At 40.3% G+C, this 20,912-nt stretch overlaps 1 protein-coding gene across 5 annotated transcripts in view; it reads right to left on the bottom strand.

Annotated features, from left to right (window-relative positions):
- PLCE1 (phospholipase C epsilon 1) overlaps window positions 1-20,912 on the bottom strand; it is a 323,410-nt gene that overhangs the window by 52,914 nt on the left and 249,584 nt on the right. For all 5 annotated transcript variants that reach the window (XM_055300238.1, XM_055300237.1, XM_055300239.1 and 2 more), the window contains 9 exons: window positions 14,594-14,776; window positions 13,057-13,174; window positions 11,685-11,841; window positions 8,851-8,973; window positions 8,630-8,766; window positions 6,982-7,220; window positions 5,410-5,471; window positions 5,164-5,329; window positions 1,628-1,735 (listed from right to left, as the gene is read on the bottom strand). In XM_055300238.1, the coding sequence (XP_055156213.1) occupies window positions 1,628-1,735; window positions 5,164-5,329; window positions 5,410-5,471; window positions 6,982-7,220; window positions 8,630-8,766; window positions 8,851-8,973; window positions 11,685-11,841; window positions 13,057-13,174; window positions 14,594-14,776 (1,293 nt within the window). The remainder of the gene's footprint in view (window positions 1-1,627; window positions 1,736-5,163; window positions 5,330-5,409; window positions 5,472-6,981; window positions 7,221-8,629; window positions 8,767-8,850; window positions 8,974-11,684; window positions 11,842-13,056; window positions 13,175-14,593; window positions 14,777-20,912) is intronic.

The raw sequence follows: 20,912 nt of genomic DNA, 5'->3' as shown, positions 1-20,912 counted from the left end.
ATGCAGAAGATTCTGGCCAAAATGTGTGTGTGTTTTTTTAAAGATTATTTTATTTATTTATTCAGAGAGAGAGAGAGAGAGGCAGAGACACAGGCAGAGGGAGAAGCAGTCTCCATGCTGGGAGCCTGACGTGGGACTCGATCCCCGGTCTCCAGGATTACACCCCGGGCTGCAGGCAGTGCTAAACCGCTCGCCACTGGGGCTGCCCGCCAAAATGGTTTTTATCTTTTAAAATGTATTTTCAAATTAAGTAAGATGACAGGCTGTTTCTAGAAACATGTTAAACTGTTCATATTGAGTTTTGTTCACATACTTTATAAGGAACAGTTGTTAGTGTGCCAAATTTAACAAGTCAATATGTATATTGATTACATTTTAGGTAAAAGGCACAGTTTGTTACAGCATCAAAAATAATGAGGCTTAAGATACTTTCCTACTTTCAAGGAATTTATAATCAATCTATTTGGGGCAATAAGACATATATACATATATTTATGTGTGCATGTAAACACAGTTATTAAATCTCCCCTCTTCAATACTGAGTACAAAAGTTTTAAGAGAGATGAATAGGAAAATGCTAAAGAGCTCTTAAAGAGCTAAAGAGAAAATGCATTTTAGCTGTTTTCCTCAGCATCTAAGACAGAAAAAATAGCATTCCATCCCAGCTCAGCCTCAGTTTAGAGAAGAATGATTTTACACAGCTAAAATCATTCTGAAAGAGGATAGTAATCGCAAATGAACTAATAAACTATTTATAATTTGAAACAAGGGATGCCTGGGTGGCTCAGTGGTTGAGCATCTGCCTTTGGTTCAGGTGGTGATCCTGGGGTCTCGGGATCGAGTCCTACATCGGGCTCCCCGTGAGGAGTCTGTTTCTCCCTTTGTCTGTGTCTCTGCCTCTCTCTCTCTGTGTCTCTCATGAATAAATAAATAAAATCTTTATTTTTTAAAAGATTTTATTTATTTATTAGAGACAGAGAGAGAGAGAGAGAGAGAGAGAGGGAGGCAGAGACACAGGTAGAGAGAGAAGCAGGCTCCATGCAGGGAGCCTGATGTAGGACTCGATCCCAGGACTCCAGGATCACGCCCTGGGCTGAAGGCAGGCACTAAACCACTGAGCCACCCAGGGATGCCCTAAATAAAATCTTAAAAAAAAAAAAAGAATTTGAAACAATAATTCAGTGAGACTAGTCTTCCTAGGTGACTGACCTCCTCAGGTGGAACTAATTCTCATTACTGTATAATATTAATTATTTAAGCATCTCCTAACACATGATGTTCATCTTTATCAGCGGGACACCAGGATAAATGACTTTTAATTCCTATAAGAAGAAAAAAGCCCCTACATTTTATATATCATCTTATGATGTAAAAATTGCAACAATGTTATTATAAGATAACTCATTTAAGGTAATGGTTATTAAACTCTGGTTAAATGAGAGTCTAATGAGAGTTCTATATCAACTCCCAGAAAAATGAACGTGTGCACATCCCACACAATTTTGGGAAGTCCACAGACTCAATATCAGAACCCCAACCTCAGGTATAATTTGGAAAAGCCACTCATTTAAAAGACTAATGAAGATAATGACTGTGCTCTGATTTAAGGAACGTTACGAAGCATTACCTTGAAGGGGATCTTGGTTGTTAGTGTGTGTCCGTGATAGATGATGGGCATCCCGTCATCTCCATCCCAGCAGTCCAACTCTACACTTCTACAGCCTTGCAGGAGGACCTGTGTGATCAATGAATGGATCCACCTCAGATGAGCAAATGGACACAGAGCCTCAAATTAAACCCAACACATGCTTCTACATATCAGTGTTCGGATTCAGGGCTAAAACAGAAGGGCAGATGATCTAAAATAAATCCTGCATTTTGGCCAAAGGCCACAGTGAATTAGGGGAGAGAACAGATTGTGGTGGAAAGAATGTTTACCAGAGCTGAATACTATTGGAAGGTAAAATTTGATAGCAAAACTGTATGACTATTTCCCCAGGAACTTTGGTCCCTCAAGGGGCCTACACATGGTACATCCTGAAATGAGGGAGCTGGGCTAGCACTCTAGCTGGGCAAATAGAGAGGAGGTGAAGGGACTGATGATGCAGACCAAAGCAAATGAAGCCAATTGGCTAAACATTTTTATGAATCCAATCAGAATAAAATCTCCTCTATTTAGACCCCAATTCTGCCACTAAGTTAATGCCTTTACTATGAACATATAGTGTAGAAGAAGAGTAGAAGCAAGCCAGTCATCAAGGATTTGTCTTGCTGTCTAATCTGATAACAGAGGCAAATAATCCATAAACTCCCCTCTCCCATATCCACAGCAGTCATCAGTAATCAATCACAATATATGTACCTCCTAAGCTTTCATATGTTACTTAACAGCCTCTTTAGGAAAGTGCTCCAGGAAGCACCACTGCTGAATTAGATGAGATAATACCTATTTGCTATCCTGGATGGAGAGCTGGAAGCAGAGCTCCTGACTCGTGTGCTTGGGTTGTAGGTCTATAATATTTGCTTGCAGGAACCTCTTCTTCCATAGACTCTGTGAACTATCTTAAAAGATTTCTAGTGTATTGGAAGGGTAAAGCAAACCAAAAGGCACATATATCTGTGAAGGGCCAACTCACTGATTTAAAACTCCATATAACAGGGATCCCTGGGTGGCTCAGTGGTTAAGCGCCTGCCTTCAGCCCAGGGTGTGATCCTGGAGACCTGGGAATCGAGTCCCATGTTGGGCTCCCTGCATGGAGCCTGTTTCTCTCACTGCCTGTCTCTGCCTCTCACTCTCTCTCTCTCTGTATCTCTTATGAATAAATAAAATCTTTTAAAAAATTAAAAAAAAACTCCATATAACTATTTCCATGTGACAGCAATCCAATACTGTGGGCGAGGAGCCACTAGAGTTCTGCAACAGAACTCAGACAGTAGAATCCCTTATTTCAGTATTTTTTATGAACTCCTTTGCTAGATTCTTCCCATTGCATAGCATGTGGCACCCAGTCTTCCCAGGTGACCTGACCCATCTCCCAGATGGAACTGATTCTGTGGCCTGAACTCCCAAGGCTATCAGCTTCCTCTAGCAGCTAAAGTATCTAGAGGTATATTGCTCTGGGCTGAGAATTGTTGTGTCGTATGACAACAGAGCATGAGGATGCCTCATCTCTGTAGTAAGCCACACCAAGGAACGCTCACTGACTGGTGCACATGAGATGGTTTTTCAGCATGAAAAGACTAAAGGTCTTTCCAAAGTCTTCATGACATTAAGACCTCCACAGAAAGCTAGAAAAAGAAAACCAGGGCTGGAAATTTCAGGGAGAACAGGGTTTTTTCTCACTTCCGATCTGTCCTGTGGAGTGAGGTGAGGAGGTGACTAGGAGGGCTGAGGGAAAGCAGAGAGTGGTAAGAAATAGGGGCATCTGGGTGGCCCCACATCTGGGGGGGGGGTCCCTGCTCAGCAGGAAGTCTGCTTCTCCCTCTGCCTCTCATCCCACTTGTGCTCTCTCTCTCTCTTAAATAAACAAACAAATAAATAAATAAGATACTTAAAAACACAAATTAAAATCAATCAATAAATAAAAATGGAGTGGTAAGTAACATAGTACAAGGGATCTTCACACTGGATTTAACCACCCCTCCATTTGAGGGGTTCTTGTGCCTCATTCAAAGGCTGTGACAATCTCTATTTGGAGTGTCATATTAAAGAGGTAAAAAAACCTCTTGGAAGTCAAACAGGGAAGTAAGATAGAAATTAAAGCTAGGACATTGGCCCCTGCTCACTTTCCTGGGAGAAATATATACAGACCCACCACATACACTGCATTTCTTTGGCCTAGAATTAGAACAGTGGATTTCAAACCCCCTTTTAGCCTTGGAATCCTCTGTGCAAATGGAGGGTCATATATAAAGCACAGAAGAATAGGACTTTAGCTACAGCAGGGGCAGAGGATGGGGCCGTCCTCTCTGCTGCTTGTTCCTCTCATTGTCCATAGCTGAGGTCCCTTGAGAGAACTTCTATTTTGAAAATCACTACTTTAAGGACACATCTCCATCTCATAATAAAAGTCCTGTAGGGGCACCTGGGTGGCTCACTGGTTGAGCATTTGCCTTCAGCTCAGATTGTGATCCTGGGGTCCTGGGATCAAGTCCTGCATCAGGCTCCCTGCGAGAAGCCTGCTTCTCCCTCTGCCTGTGTCTCTGCCTCTTTCTCTGTGTCTCATGAATCAATCAATCAATCAATCAATCAATCTTTAAAAAAAAAGTCCTTTAGAATTTAGAGTTTAAAATATAAATTCCATATTAGATAAGCTTTGGGCAGAAATTTGACCCATACTTGAGGAATATCTGGGCTGATCCAGAGAACAAAGGAAACTCAGCTCTGCTGGTTTGCATAAACAATGATAATTCTCATCCTTGAAGACCCTCCTGCGTCACCCCTTACAACCCCATTCTTATATTCTTTGGGCCTAGCCTACCTTCTTCCTGATTACGTCTTCTTGTAGGAGGTCAGAAAACAGGCAGCGTAGATGAGAAAGTTACAGAAAATAAAACAGAGGCAACGGACAGGCAGATCATGGAGCGTTGGTGTTTAGGTCACAAGGATGTGCTTTTTCTAGTCCAAAGACCCTTACGAGTTTCCAAGGACATTCCCATGAATTTAACTGTGTGGGGACAATGTCTACTGTCTTTGTAGATTTTTGTTCCTTAAGTGAGTTACCATAGGGAAGGACTGACTGTCTAACAAATTGCAAATGAAAATAAACAATACTTTGGGAGTAACTTCATAGAAAGTTACATTTTCTATTATGCTTTCCCACTATATTGATTTATTTAGCATTTAGTGAAATGATTAATTTTCCCATGGGAAAATCTAACTTTAGTCGGAGTAGGTCAGACTAGGAAGGATTTAAAAGCTGAGTCTCAAACAAATACTTTTTTTTTTTTTTTTTTTTGGTGCCTAGAATAAAGGTTAAGTATAGGAGGGAGAAAGAAAACAACTGTATGTGTAGGCAGTTTTCCCACACATTATGTTTTGTCACATTTCAGACGTAATAGTTTGTATGTTCTTCGAAGGAGTTAGGGGGTCTGGGTTTTTTGACTTTGGGGGTTACATCAATAAGCTTTAGTGTAAATCACATGCCACACGATGTTCTGTACCTGGCTATAGAGTTCTACCGATGACTCTCCTTTGAGCTGGTGGCCTGTGAGGTAGGTATTGTGTGAAGACTCAATGTAATAGTAGGAGAGAGGCAGTTGCAAATCTTTAATGTTCTCCTGTGACTCATCATTTTTGGAGGCAAAATTATCTTTATCCATCAGAAACCTAGAGGAAACACATTTTCTTAGGACTGCAGGGGGAAAACATGCTCTTAAATGATGGGCAAAAGATATTTTAAAAGTTACCTTGCAAATCCTTCAAAGGACAGTAGGCCCTGATGACACATACTAATGCTAGGCTCAAACTTCTGCAAGGGACACAAAAAGAGTATTATTTAGGTAAAGGAAACCAAGGGGGAAAAAAACCCACCACGTCATTTTTTAAAGCTGTTCTGTTTTCATCAGGAAACATCTAAACCAAATATTTGAACTAATTTAGTTATGTAGTGGTAAGACGTAGTGTTTTAGTCCCAAAGAAAACATTTATTATATGTGCGTTTATTATACAAAGCATATTTATTTAAGAGAAAAAGGGAGAGCGAAGGAAAAGGAGAAGGCTGATTCATATGAAAACAAATGGTTATCAGCGTATTCCAGGTGAACATGGGGATAAGCAGCCACGACAGAGTTGGTGAAAGGCAAAATGAGATGATTCATAGAGAGTACTTAGTGCAGTGCTCATACTCAATAATAGTAGAGTGAGCACCTGACTGTAGAATCATAATCGTACATTGTTGGCATTTCCAGCGATCAGCTGCCAGGCAGTGAATCCATGGATTCCCAATCGGTCAACAAGGGAGGTTGGAAACCTAGACTGATTCTGCTCCACGTGGTGTAGCCCTAACGAGCATCCCAGCCCATTTCCTGCCACCCTCTAGTGGAAGCCATCGTCATCATATCTTGCCTGGCTACTGGAACAGCTTCCCACTTGGTCTCTCTGGTTCCACTCCATCATCAGCACAGTTCACTTCCCAGTGGGGCCAGAGTGACCTCTTGAATACATAAGTGAGATCCTGTTATTCCCCTGCTCAAAAGTTTCCAATAGCTTCCCATGTCCAATGGACTAAAGCCAAACTCCTTACCATGGCCCAGAATACCCAGATGATTCGGCACCTGCCCATCTGTCTGGAATCATGTCTACCACTGCACCTCTGGCTTATGGGGCTCCTATAACACCAGCTTTTTTGTTGTCTCACTCCCACCTCAGTCTTAGAGCTCCCTACTCCCTGTCTGGAATGTTCTTTCCTCAGACCTTCATGTGGTTTACTAATTTAGGGCCCAGTTCCACTGTCACCTCCTCAGCGTGGCCTGTGCTTCCTCCTCTCAGCCTCCCACATCACTAAGTCCCCTTACTCTGCTTGATTTTTTTTTTTCAGAATCTATCAATACCTGAAATCACATTCTATCTTTATTTGCTTATTGTCTGCCTTACCCCCTAGGTAAAGATTAGAAGGTAATCTTATTTACTACTATATTTCCAGGTCCTGGAACAGAGCCAGGATCCTAGTAGGAGCTAACAAATATTTGCTAAATGATCAAAGAGGCTGGAAATCTAGACTACTAATTTTATTACCTGTGCTAGAACAACAAGAAAGAATCATGTACTGATTCCTTATCATAGTCACTAGGAGAAGGCTTGTGATCTCTGTTAATTGTATGTTGGATAAGAATGCATATACTTGGCATTAAATAAAATCCTTCTGTTTCTGTCCCAGGCTTAAATGCTTTGGAAAGAAGTATAGAAACAATATGTCTAGCAGAAAACAATTAGAATAATCAGAGGCTTTCTACATACGTGCATATAAAATGGGTACAAACCTGGATGATGCTGAGGATTTCATCATAAGTGCAGTGTTCTCCCTGGCAGTTGACTAGGAAGTCATTGAGCTGGAGTATGCCAACCCCAAAGATGCCCAAAGATGTGCTCTCGACCCCAGTGCCATTCGTCACAATACTTGCAGCAGCAATGGCATCAGAAATCTGCCTCTGGTTGTCTGACAGCTGCTGTTTACTCTTAATGAACAACCCCAAATCCGAGACGTTTCTGGTCAATAAATCTGAAACACAACCACCCACAGAATGTGGACAAGTTAGCCAGAGTCTTTCACAAAGTTCATTTGGAGATAATGGTGTTGTGGATTAGTCTCAACACTGATCTAAACCAGCCATTAAACTCAGTGCTTATTCCTGGCTTCACATAGTTAAAGGAATAAAAAAAAATATGAATCAATGAATTAAAGAAACAAGAGAGAACTAGGTCAATGATGATGAAAGCCCATGAGCTCAGGGTATTAAATGAGAGCTAACTGTACATTTAGTTGGGGACTTCAGGCTGAATTTGAACTTTGGTTTTTGAGAATAACTACATGTTTACTTTTAAAGACAATGAAGATGTACTCTTAAAATTATAGTTGTTTTATACTTCAAAATTATAATCATAAACATTTGTGTGCAGTTTTCGGTGTGAAAATAAATTTTCACCTTATTTGGGTAAATATCAAGGCATATAATTGTTGGATTGTATGATAAGAGTATATTAAATTTTGTAAGAAACTGCCAAGCTCTTCCATGGTGGCTGTACCATTTTATCTTTCCACCAGTGATGCTTCAGGTGTCCCACATTGGCATGAACTTTGGTACGGCCATTTTAATTCTTGCCACTTTGGAAGAGAAGTTGGCAGTTTCCTACAGGGCTAAAGATAGGCTTACTCATATGATCCAGTAATTGCCTTCCCAGGTGTTTACCTAAAGGAGCTGAAAACTTATGTCCACACAAAACTTGCACACAAATATTTATAGCAGCTTTATCCATAACTGCTAAAACTTGGAAGGAACTGAGATGTTCTTCAAAAGGTGGATGGATAAACAAATGGTGATACATCAATGTGATGGAGTATTTTTCAGTGATAAAAAGAAATGAGCTATCAAACCATGAAAAAAACATAAGGGAACATTAAATATATATCGCTAAGAGAAAGAAGCCAATCTGAAGACTACATACAAACTGTATGATTCCAACTATACAACATTCTGGAAAAAAAACAAACAGACTAGGGAGATGATAAAAAGGGATTCACAGTGAAGGTGGGAAGAATTAAAAGGCAGAGAATAGGGGAGTTTTTAAGAGATCAACACTATTCCGTATGACACTGTAATGGTAGATACAGGTCATTATATTTTTGTCAAAACCCATAGCATGTACAACACAAACAGTGAATGCTAAACTATGGATTTCAGTTATAATCAATATATCAGTTCAACTGTCACAAATATACCAGGCTAATACTGCAAGATATTAATAATAGGACAAATGCGTGTGTGTGTGTGTGTGTGTGTAGGGTAAGGTCCACAATGATGAATTTCCTCACCTACGATACCAATAGTACCCATCCCTAAGACAACTTGAAATAATCCTCAGATTATAACTGAAAGGTCTCAAGAGGAAATATTAAATTGTTGCATAAACCTAGGTCAGGCTGAAGATCACTGGTGTTTTCGTCTATTGTTAGGTTGGTGTAGAGCGGGGCCGACTCAGAGCCGGCCCGATTGCAGGGCACGGCGTAGATGTCAAAGAGATCCTTCAGGTCCTTGCGGCTCCTCACACTGGGCAGGGAATAGAAAACACTCAGGTTTGGTATTGTTACAAAAACGGGGGCTGCGAAAGGGTACGAAGAAAGCATGCCATACCTGAATGATTTGAACAGCTCAACAAATTCAACAAAACTCATGTTACTGTCTGAAACCATGAAGCTCTGAAAACCCTTCATTCCTCCTTTGATCCTTCCATGCCAGCTGCTGCTGCTCCAAGCACTGCAACAAAGACAAGGCCTTAACAGGCAAGCCAAAGCTAGTGGTGTCATTCTGCCCCAGCAGATGCCCTCTGAGGAGCACTATGAGCAAAAAAGATGGATAGCAAGTCATTTAAGATTGAGGCTTTTTTCAGGCTCTCTTTTCATTTCTCTCCAAATTAATCTATGTTGTGTCAGAGTAAATAAGACATATTACACAGTGAAACCACTTCATGTTTACAGCCTATGTAATAAGGCCACAAAGCTAAAATATCCTTTTACTAATCAAAACAGTTCTTTGAAATCACAGGTCAATGGAGGGAAAAACCTTAAGTTCAATGTTTCTGAAGAAAAGTCATTTTTTTTCAAAAGTGCCCCAAAGTACTCGAGCATAACTTATGGAAAATTTTGCACATTCTTCCCTATATCCTAAATTACATAAACACATTTAAAAAGAAAGTCCTGAACATATCAATGTCTTCTCTTTTTCCTTTCTTAACCAGTTATTAGATGAAAACAAGGAAGGACTTTTAATACTAATGGAAAATGTGAGTCACAAAAATAATTAAGAATGGAAAGCAGCCAATTCTGCCTAGAGTATATCTGCACCTGCCAAGGCTGTATATTTAATATAAAAATATCAGCCCACTTGGTCAAAAGCTCAGGCTAGCTGTTTCACAACATTTTTATTTTCTATACTGGTTCTCTGAGAGGATAGTATAAGAAATATTTTGATTGGTTTTTAGTCAAATCAATAAATAGGGTCTTTCTTTTTTTATTTTTGTTTTTTTGTGCTTTATTTTTTTTACTTCTGAAATATTTCAAACAGAAGAAAGCATAGAGAATATTTTAATGAATAGCCAGTTTATCCTCAATCTGCTAGTAGTGTTTATTCATGGAAAATTATTTTGTGTTGATATCTGAAAGTCACCTCTGTGCATGGAAGAGAATTACAAAGGATAGACTGGTAGTTGTTTGTGGGCATGGGCTGTTGATCCCCAAAGTGGTGTTGGAAACAGAGGGTGGAGGTTCAGGAAGAGGGAAAACATCTGGTAAAGTGGCTTATCATTTGCATTTAAGGGAGTACATTCTCTGTCTTCCTCCCTTCTGGTTCCAGGTCAGCCACTGTCCACAGGTACCCTTCTCCCTTAGGCTTTAGGAAACTCTGTCCACTCTCTCCCCTTCTAGGTCTCAGGCTTGCTTTCTCCTCGAATAGCATTTGGGCTAATTCTTCTTTCCTTGCCTTATCTTTTGGGTTTAGCTTACTTGGTGGGCATGGACCCCTGTCCTCAGGTGGGTGAGCCTTGTGACCCTGAATCTGGCATGATCTCTTTGAAAAGACTTTCCTCCCTTATTCTGTCCTTCTCTTTTCCACTCATGAGTGATAGAAATAAAGGAAAAGCCACTTTATCCAGGTTCTCTGGCTATTTTATTATTTACCCAGGATATTGTGTAGGCTGAAATAAAAAGAATTCTGATTCTTTGTAGCTTTCAATTTGGTCACAAACCTAAACTTGCAGAAAAGCTGCAAGAGTGGTATAAAGAATTCCCATGTACCTCTGACCCAGTTTCACCAAGCATAGAAATCTAAATGTATAAAGCATTATTTATGTTCATTATTCACATTGTGAATGATGCTTCCTTTTAAAAGATGATTTACTGTAGGATTCTTATCAGTAGCAAACTTCCTTGAGGGAGGGAAAGAGAGAGAGAGAGAGAGAGAGAGAGAGAGAAAGATTATGTGTGTTGTGTGTCTGTGCCTCGCACACATGGTGGCACAGACACACACACACACACACACACACACACAGACAGGAGTGTGTAATTAACGTTTCCAAAGCCAGTGACTGCACAGACCCATTTCTTCCTACCACTCCTCTGTTTGATAAAGTAAAGAGTGACTGTTTTATCTTGGTTCTGTCTGGAACCTCTGCATTTCTAAACTTTTTTGGGGGTTGAGGGAGATGGTGTAGCATTCTAAATCCTTTGGAAGGCTTTCACCTTAATATTATTTCTTCTGAGAGGGTAGATGTCTCAAATCTGTAATTTGCATGGACTTTATAAAGTAATTTACTATAATACCAGCTTTAGAATTACCTTAATATACCCAAGTTGCTCTAATACATTTGTTTCCCCAGTCATTTGTATCTTGTCTTATATACAAGAAGAGTTTTAAATATATTTCACCTAACAGCAAAAGGTAAAGTAGCTTATGTTAAAACTTAATTTATTCCTCATTAGAGCAGTGCTAATAGAATTTTTTGCAATGATAGAAGTGCTCTATATCTGCACTGTGCAATATAGTAGCCGCAGACCACTTGTAGCTATAAAACACTTTTAATATGCATAGTATGACTGAGGAACTGAATTTTAAATTTTATTTAATGCATTTAAAATTGAATTTAAATAGCCATCTTCTTTGTCCCCCTGTGGCCAATGGCTACTACATTCGACAAGGCAGCTTTAGAAAATCATAGCTTGGGTTTTGGTTAGTCCTATTGACCTCTGAATGACTGGTCTGTTAAATTATTAGGAGAGATTACAGTAATGCAAGAAGATAAGAGGGTAAAATTGGGAAAATTAGAAGCATTTAAAAATTTGGGGTTTTTCAGTTTTCAATGTAATTTTTAAGTTAAAATCAGAGATAGTCTTTCCACAGAGCACTGGAAGATGCCCTTCTACACAACTTGAATGATGTAAGGGTCCTTCTGTTTTATCATGTTAAGGCCCCACCTGGACGGGCTCTTGTTTGAAGAAGACAGCACAGGGGAGGACACTGGCCTGATGGGAGATGATGTCCCGGCAGACAAATTAGGGGACCCAGCTGTAGTCAAAGAGTGGGCTCTTCTGGAAGGCAGAGTGTTAGGAGGGCTCATGATGGCATTTGCCTCTGTGAGAGAGAAACAAAGAAACCAGACAATGACATCAGCTTACCCTTTCTCTAGTAATCAAAGAAAAACAAAAGCTGCTTCTGAATGTCTTAGCAAATAAGTCTATGCAGGCAATTTCTATAATGTGAAGTATCAAGATGTTCTGATGAGTGGACTTGTGAGTTCTCAACCTTGGTTGTACATTAGAATCATCTCAGGAGCTTAAATACATAGAGATATTCAGGTCCCAGCCAGAGTGTTGGACTCTGGGGTGAGAGTTGGGCTGGGGTGCAGCCAGGGCATCCAGATATTTTTAAAAAAATAATCTCAGCCGTGGTTGAGAATCACTGATCTAATCTAATCTACCACATTGTATTTTGTATATCTCACATCCCCTGTCCATAAGGCCAAGTTAATTAATGAGTATTTTCTTCCAAGTATGCTGAGCTTGCAGAAGAAGTACCTCTTGGGTACCACTATCTAGTTAAATACAAAGATAAGTATATTTAAAAAAATTTTTTTTAAATTTATGATAGTCACACACACAGAGAGAGAGGCAGAGACACAGGCAGAGGGAGAAGCAGGCTCCATGCACCGGGAACCCGACATGGGATTTGATCCCGGGTCTCCAGGATCGCGCCCTGGGCCAAAGGCAGGCGCCAAACCGCTGCGCCACCCAGGGATCCCCAAAGATAAGTATATTTAACAAGACAAAGATTTTTGTTAAGAATGTCCACAATATGGGGCACCTGGGTGGCTCAGTCAGTTGGGTGTCTGCCTTCAGCTCAGATCATGATCCCAGGGTCCTGGGATTGAGCCCTGCATTGGGCTCCCTGCTCAGCAGAGAGTCTGCTTTTCCCTCTCCTTCTGCCTCTCCCCGCTGCTCATGCACTCTCTTTCTCTAACACATAAAATCTTTAAAAAAGGCGGGGGGGGGGGCAGCCCCAGTGGCCCAGCAGTTTAGCGCTGCCTTCAGCCCGGGGTATGATCGTGGAGACCCGGGATCAAGTCCCACATCAGGCTCCCTCTATGGAGTCTGCTTTTCCCTTTGCCTGTGTCTCTGCCTTTCTCTCTCTCTCTCTCTCATGAATAAATAAATAAAGTCTTAAAAAAAAGAAAACATTAAAAAAAAGAATGTCCATAATACTTAAATCATAATTCAAAACCAAATGCATATTTTCCCTATAAAATAATAATAGTAATAAAAAATCTCAGGTGTTAGTATGAAGCTTTACCAGATTCTTCTTGCTCATTCATGTCTTGTGGGTCAGAACCACTCCGGCTGCGACACTCCCTGTGCATTTTGGCCTTCCGGGTGGCCATCTCATCGTCGGCTGCCTCTCCACTCTCACCCTGGGAACATACACATACCAATTCCCCTTGATCTGGGTTTCTCTTCCTCAGGGCCCTGCTGCCGCTCAGGTTGGTCCCCTTCTGACTGCCCCACCTTTAACATGATCCATTCTAAACCAGCATAGAGCTCTGTGTGAAGGCTGGCCCAGTGGCCTCACACTACCCTCTCTCACTTGTTCTTCCCTGTATAGCAGCATGCCGAGGCAAGGGGGCTGACAAGAGCAGGCACAACACCCCTGGCATCTCTGCATAGAGACCAAAGTATGAAGCAGACTAAGCTTGGCTGAGGCATCAATAGTCTCCCATACATAAAGCACGGGACTTTTTCTAGATAACCATGGAGAAAATACATTATCGCACTATAGTGATAATCTATATATCGTGTAATATAGAATATATAGTGGTAACTAACCAAATATTTTCTGCTGTGGTAAAAACCAGAAAGTCTACCACCTTAACCATTTTACGGCATAAAGAAGAATAGTGCTAACTCTATGTGCCTTGCTGTGCAATCAATTTCTAGAACTTTTTCCTCTTAGAAAACTGAAACTCTTTATACACAAGGAAAAGCGACTTCCCCTATGCCTCTCCCCTCAGTCCCTGGCAACCACCATCCTACTTTCTGTTTTCTAAGAGTTTGACCACTGTAGGTGCCCCATATGAGTGGACTCATGCTGCATTTGTCCTTTTGTGACTGGATTATTTCACTCAGGGTAATGTCCTCAAGGTTCACCCACATTGTAGCATGACAGGATTTCCTTCTTTCTAAAGGCTGGACACTATTCCATTATATGTATACATCACCTTTTCTTCGTCTTTCATTTGTGGATGGACATTTAGGTTGTTTCTCCTGATAATATATTTTCAGTTACATTCTACGTTCAGCATTTTGGCTCTCTAAGACCTTCTAAACTGGATCTCTGGTCTTCTTAGCCTTTGCTTGCCCACCACAGAGCCTGTACTCCAGCTTGGAGCATGAACCCAGAACTACATGTGCTTCCTTGAACAAGCCAAGTCTTTCGTGCCTCCCTGCTGCCTCCTCTGCCAGAAATGCTTTTCCCCTTTGTTGTCTGTCTGATAAATCCTATACATCCTTCAAGACCCATCTGTCCAATTCCCTGGGAAGTTTCCTCTTCTGCCTGAATCCTAGCCCTGGATCTTCCTCATGTCTGCTCTCACGGCACTTTGTGGATGGCTTCACAATGTTTCTTACTGAGTCCTCACTGTTTTTGGCCCCTGACTTTTCCAGGTGTTGACATAATTCCTAATTGGTCCAGGCGCCAGGAGGTGCTTGGTAGGACTTGAATTTCACTTGTTTCATCTTGCCCCCAACCCAAATGTGCTAAGTAGTTTCTGCTGATGTGGACCATAAGACAGTCCTGGATGACTGGGTCTGATGTGTAATAAATAACACTCTACCCTTATAAGGATTTTCTTCTTTTTCTTGGTGGTGCTTATGCCCAAGGTGTTGTTTCTCTGCACACTGGGCTTCTCAGCACTCTTTGCAGATGTTCCAGGGCTGGGATTGCGTGTACTCCATCGCCGGCCACCAAACAACTCCACAGCATGAGCCAAAGTTGGGCCCTCATACCGTCCGTCCTCCTGTAAAAGAATCACATTCTGAACGCACAACGCAACAGCAGGCAATGGGGAAGTCACTACATGAATGGCTTCTAGTAAATTCCCAGAGGTGGAGGAGCACAGGCAGTTACAGAAGACGAGATCTGGCCACCCAAGTGGTTGTTTCCTACCCGTCAGGACTCTTATTATGTCCTCTGTTGTCCTGGTCATATCCCTGCTGGGATGTGCTTTAAGGGGCCACTGTTCAAATGGGATTAAAACAAACTTCCTTTCCAGTTTCAGAGGTTACATTCCAGAATTACCACTGTAGGAATATTCAGGAAGATACATTTTGCAAATTAGGGCTTTGGAGGACTGACTGTGTGTGTGTGCGAATCTACTTAAGATCAAGTTCTATATGTATTGTATCATCCTAGGTTTTTGTTTTGTTGTTGTTTGGTTGGTTGGTTGTTTTTACCTAGTTTGATGCTTGGGACAATTTGACTTGAAATACAAAGTATGTGGCATATGAGAAATTTGCTTCAGAGGGTACTGGGAAGAAAACCACAGAGAAAATATATTATTAAATAGTTGGTGTATACCTGAAGCTAATGTAACATTATGTGTCAACAACTATACTCAGTAAAATAAATACATTTAAAAAAATGGGCTGCTGTCCTCTTGAGTGACTGATACCCAAGGAGAGAGAGCCCAGGGCATGCAGAACAGCATGCATATTATGATACTGTGAGCAGCAGAAAGATACTTAAGGGGCAGGCAGTGCTTCACAATAGTGGTTTCTCACAGGGTAACTCGGAGCAACATACACAGGAACAGCAGAGATTTACTCGTTAAACAACTGCCAACACTTCTCTAAGTTAGGAGGCCAGTTAATAAAACTATAAAATGTCACATGTGAATTAAAGACGATATGGATGATATATAGCAGGTTACATAACATGGATCTTTTAAAATTAATTCCCATAATTTACTATCTTTACATTCTGCAAGATTTTAGGCCAGCCCTCCTTTGCAACTCCAAAGAAGTGCTTACTGTAAATGGATTTTGCTTTGGTTGTAGACACTCTGTAAATAACAAAAGGGTCTTTGTGTGTGTGCTTGTTCCTTCACCCTAAAGTTCAATAGCTATGTGATTTTATGACTTGAGTTGTGACCTTCCACTTCCTGCATCCTGTTATGGATCTGAGGATGCTGAGTAACTTGGATGCTTGATGTGGGAAACCTTTTGGTGATCTCTGATGGATATCTGGGATTTATGCTTGTTCATTAATCATTTCTTTTTTCTCTAACCATACCTCAATTTTACTTTATCTCCACTGGATATAGTCTGAATCTATCAATCAAGGTGAAACATCCTTCCTTGACCAATGGTTAGAACAAGATCCAAATAAGCCGATCAGAATCTCCCTCCCTGGAAAATGAATCTTGAATACAGTGCTACTGAGTATAAAAATGGTTAGAGATCATTCCTTCCTGAGGCAGGCCGGCTCCCTGCTAACAAGTCACTACAATTGACTTCAAAGTGGAATAAACATTTCATGACACAATTTCATAAATAAATTTTAACTACCTTATTGAATAACATATGCTGAAAGAAATTTTGTAAACACTTTACCTATGGATTTTAACTAACTCATTTTTAGAAATTTAATAGATTCTTTCATTAAGATTTAAAACTTCTGCTCTGGGAAAAAGATTGTCAAGAGAATTAGAAGACAAGCCACAGACTGGGAGAAAATGTTTGCAAAAGAAACATCTGATAAAGAATGGTTATCTAAAATACACAACGAAAACTTAAAACTCAACAATAAGAAAACTAACAACCCAACTAAAAAAATAGTCCAAAGGCCTCAATAGATACTTGACTGAAGGTGAGATTTTGATGGAAAGAAGCATATGAAATGATGTTCCACATTGTAGATCATCAGGAAACTGCAAATTCAAGTAAGATACTACTATACACTTATTAGAATGGCAAAAATCCAGAACACTTACAACAACACATGCTGGTGGGGATGAGGAGTAATGGGAATAAGGATTCACTCTGGTAGGAAAGCAAAATGGCACAGCCACTTTGGCAGCTTCTTACAAAAGTAAGCATTCTTTTACCATACAATCCAGCAGTCATGTTCCTTGGGAGTTACCCAAAAGTGTTGAAAACTTAAGTCTACACAAAAACCTGAACATGAATATTTACAAGAGCTTTATTAATAATACCAACACTTGGAAGCAATCAAGATGTCCTTTATTTTTTTTTATTTTTTTAAAGATTTTATTTATTTATTCATGAGAGACCCACAGAGACAGAGAGAGAGAGAGAGAGAGAGAGAGAGAGAGAGAGAGAGAGAGAGAAAGGCAGGCAGAGACACAGGCAGAGAGAGAAGCAGGCTCCATGCAGGGAGCCCAACATAGGACTCCATCCCGGGACTCCAGGATCACGCTCTGGGCTGAAGGCGGCGCTAAACTGCTGAGCCACCTGGGCTGCTCCAAGATGTCCTTTAGTAGGTAGATGGATAAATAAACTATGGTACATGCACACAATGGAGTATTATTCAGCAATAAAAGGAAATAAGCTATCAAGTCATGGGAAGACATGGAGGAATCTTAAATGCATAATACTAAGTAAAGAAGCCAATCTGAAAAGGCTATATATTGTATGATTCCAACTATATGACATTTTGAAAAAGGCAGAGCTATGGAGACAGTAAAAAGATCACTGGTTGCAGGGGAGGAGGGAAGGGTGAGGTAGAGTGGGAATAAGAGGTGAATAGGCAGGGCACAGAGAATTTTTAGGGCAGTTAAAATACTCCATGGGGGATATTATAATGATCAACATATGTCATTATATATTTGTGTAAGCCTACAGAATATACAGCGCTGAAAATGAACTCTAAGGTAAACTATAGACTTTAGGTGATTGTCACTTATCAATGTAGATTCATCCTTTGTTTAAAAAAAATGTACCATTCTGGTGAGTGATATTGACAGTGGGGGTCACTATTCATGCATGGGGGACAGAAGGTTTATGGGAAATCTCTGTACATTCCTCTCAATTATATTATGAGCCTCAAACTGCTCTAAAAAACGAAAATCTTTAATAAAAAAATTTAATAGACCCATACCATGTATATAAAAGAACCAGCCTCTACTGCTTTGGTATTTCCAAATTCAGAACAACCTAATAAAGGTCAAGCTTTACTCTTTTTTTTTTTTAAGATTTATTTATTTATTTATTTATTCATTCATTCATTCATTCATGATAGAGAGAGAGAGAGAGAAAGAGACACAGGCAGAGGGAGAAGCAGGCTCCATGCCGGGAGCCTGATGCGGGACTCAATCCCAGGTCTCCAGGATTGCGCCCTGGGGCAAAGGCAGGCGCCAAACCGCTGGGCCACCCAGGGATCCCAAGTTTTACTCTTCATAGAAATATTTTAGGCCTGGAAAAGGCATATGCCTTTGTTTAATCTTTAAAGGAAACTTTCTGGGAACTGAAATGTAGTTTGACTCTTTCTTCTATTATGTACAAAACAATAAACTTCATTGTGGTGGGTGAAGGATGTACCTTCTCTTTCTAATTTGGAAGATAGTCTACTGTAAGTGAAACTACATTCTCAGTTTTAGAAAACAGTTACTTTCAGATACAAGCATTTATACTAGTAAACGTAAATTGATCTAATGGAAATAGTAACAGGAGATAAAGCAAAAGACAAGAAATTGTGACATTTGTAATGAAGCCTAGGAATATGGGAAACTAAAAGAAGTTCATATGGATATTAGGATCAGGAAACTGATTCCTTAAAAAATATTCATGCACTTTTATCTGTTGGCATCATCTTTCCATATCATATTTTTGAAGACAGTTTAATCTAATCCTTTAAATAAATTCTTTTTTTCCCCTCGAAGACACTTAGAATCTGTTCATGTTAGTTACAACAGAAGTTCACCTGAGAACCCTGTCTTTAATCTTTTCAGATTCCCAGAGATCTTTTCAAATACCCAAGACTTTGGGTTTTCAGCTCTGCCCATGCAACCTCAAGCCAAAGCTCATGATACCAGTCTTTGTCCCATACCCCACATCAAATCTCTGGGGCTTACTTTCTTTTATTTTCCTGTATTCTTAGGCTTCATTACAAATGTTACTGTTTCTTCTTGTCTTTTGCTTTATTTCCTGTTTCTAGTTCCATTAGATCAAATACATTTAGTAGTACTAAAATATTTGTATTTTAAAGCAACTTCATGTGGTGCCTGGGTATCTCAGTAGATAAGGGTCTGCCTTTGGCTCAGGTGGTCCTGGGACTGAGCCCCGTATCAGGCTCCTGCTTAGGGGGAGTCTGCTTCTCTCTTCCTCTGCACCCCTCATTCATGCTCTCTCTCATATAAAAAAAACCTTAAAAAAAAGAGCAACTTCACATATATTCATCACGCAAGAGGACACCAATGTCAGAGAGATTATATTTTCTTTTTCTTTTAAATATTTATTTATTTTAGAGGGGAGGAGCAGAGGGAGAGGGAGAGAGTCTTATGCAGAACTGAGAACCCAGCTGAGGTTCCACGCTGAACATGGAGCCTGACATGGGGCTCAATTTCATGACCCTGAGATCATGACCTGAGCCAAAACTAAGAGTCGGTTATTCAACCAACTGAGCCACCCAGGTGCCCCAGAAAGATTATTTTCTGCATAAGCCCTTTCCAAACTGGGAATAAAGAAATATCTTACAGGGCTCTTAACATAAGTTTGGAAGAACTCAAGACTGTTCATAAATTACTTTAATGTATAGATACATTTAAATTAATTTCTTTTGTACCTTAGGACTTCTCAGGAGCTAGTGTGCTAAGCAGTATTATAAGTCACCAAGAGGGGCATTTAACAGGTTGCCTATTTGACTTTTTGTTCTCCAAGTACCACATTGCTAGCATCTTTTTGATGTTCTCTGAGACAATTTGGGAGCTTGTCTACATAATGGGAAACTAATCATTCACTGACCTTTTCCACTTTTTTTTTTTTTTTTATCTTGAAGATCTCTTTCTGAGACATGTTGCCTTGTCTTTCTGGGTGGCTCACGCAGAACAATGTTTAGATTGTTCAAAACGTCTGTGTTTTCAGAAGTGGCTTAGGTACAGGGAGCTGTTTTGCCTTTACATCATAACAGCTTGTTTCCAAGCAGTGGTGGAGGGATGGAGGCAGGGGGTTTGTAGCTATGTTTGCAACTGGGAGGGACTGTGTTGTCTCCAGGTCCCTTCCTTTGTCACTGACCTGCAGTGCCTTTTACCTTTTCTGCTATTCCTGGTTTTCTGCTGGTGCCTCCTTCAGCAAAAACTGAAGGCTGCCAGGGTGAATGAGAAACCAAGTATGCCTTAGGTGTTGATTCAGTTACTTTATTCTATAAAATCAAAAAAGGGAATAAATGGAGCAAATAAACCATGTTGGGTTTATGACTGTGACTTTAACTGAGCTCTGAGACTTTGGTTTATGTCCAGGTTGAATGGATTTATATGATTCTGGAAGGCTGAGAAATGATTATAATTAAAAATCAATATTTACAATAGCTCCTGAAGACCTTTTTTCCAAGCATCTGACCACACTGGAATCTCTCTGCAGAGTGGACAGGAAGCATGTGTTTTGGTTTCTGTTTTAAGATGAGTTAACTGAGGGCAGCCCCGGTGGCTCAGCGGTTTAGCGCCACCTTCAGCCCAGGGTGTGATCCTGGAGACCCGGGATCGAGTCCCATGTCGGGCTCCCTGCATGGAGCCTGCTTCTCCCTCTGCCTGTGTCTCTGCCTCTCTCTCTCTCTCTCTCTCTCTCTCTCTCTCTCGTGCCTCTTATGAATAAATAAATAGAATCTTTAAAAAAAAAAAGATGAGTTAACTGAAACAGGCTTTGTGCTGTGCAGTACTAGCATGATCATGTCCATAGGTCTATGTGCTCATTAATCAATTACTAGTTAGTTACTCAGGATATGCTCTCATAACTATTGCATGGGTGTGGGGAAAGGGGAAAGAGGAGCATTATATATATGTCCCTACTTACAACCTAGGGGGGAGAAAATGTGTGAGAAATGTGAAAAGTACATGAAATCAGTCATTTGAGTAATATAAGTTATAGTTCTATTTGTTTTATGAGACTAGTAAAAAACCATAATTTTTTGCCCAAAAGATG

Source organism: Nyctereutes procyonoides, unplaced genomic scaffold (assembly GCF_905146905.1).
Source record: "Nyctereutes procyonoides isolate TBG_1078 unplaced genomic scaffold, NYPRO_anot_genome, whole genome shotgun sequence".
NCBI classification, from domain to species: Eukaryota; Metazoa; Chordata; class Mammalia; order Carnivora; family Canidae; genus Nyctereutes; species Nyctereutes procyonoides.
This window is presented reverse-complemented; position numbering and strand designations above follow the sequence as displayed.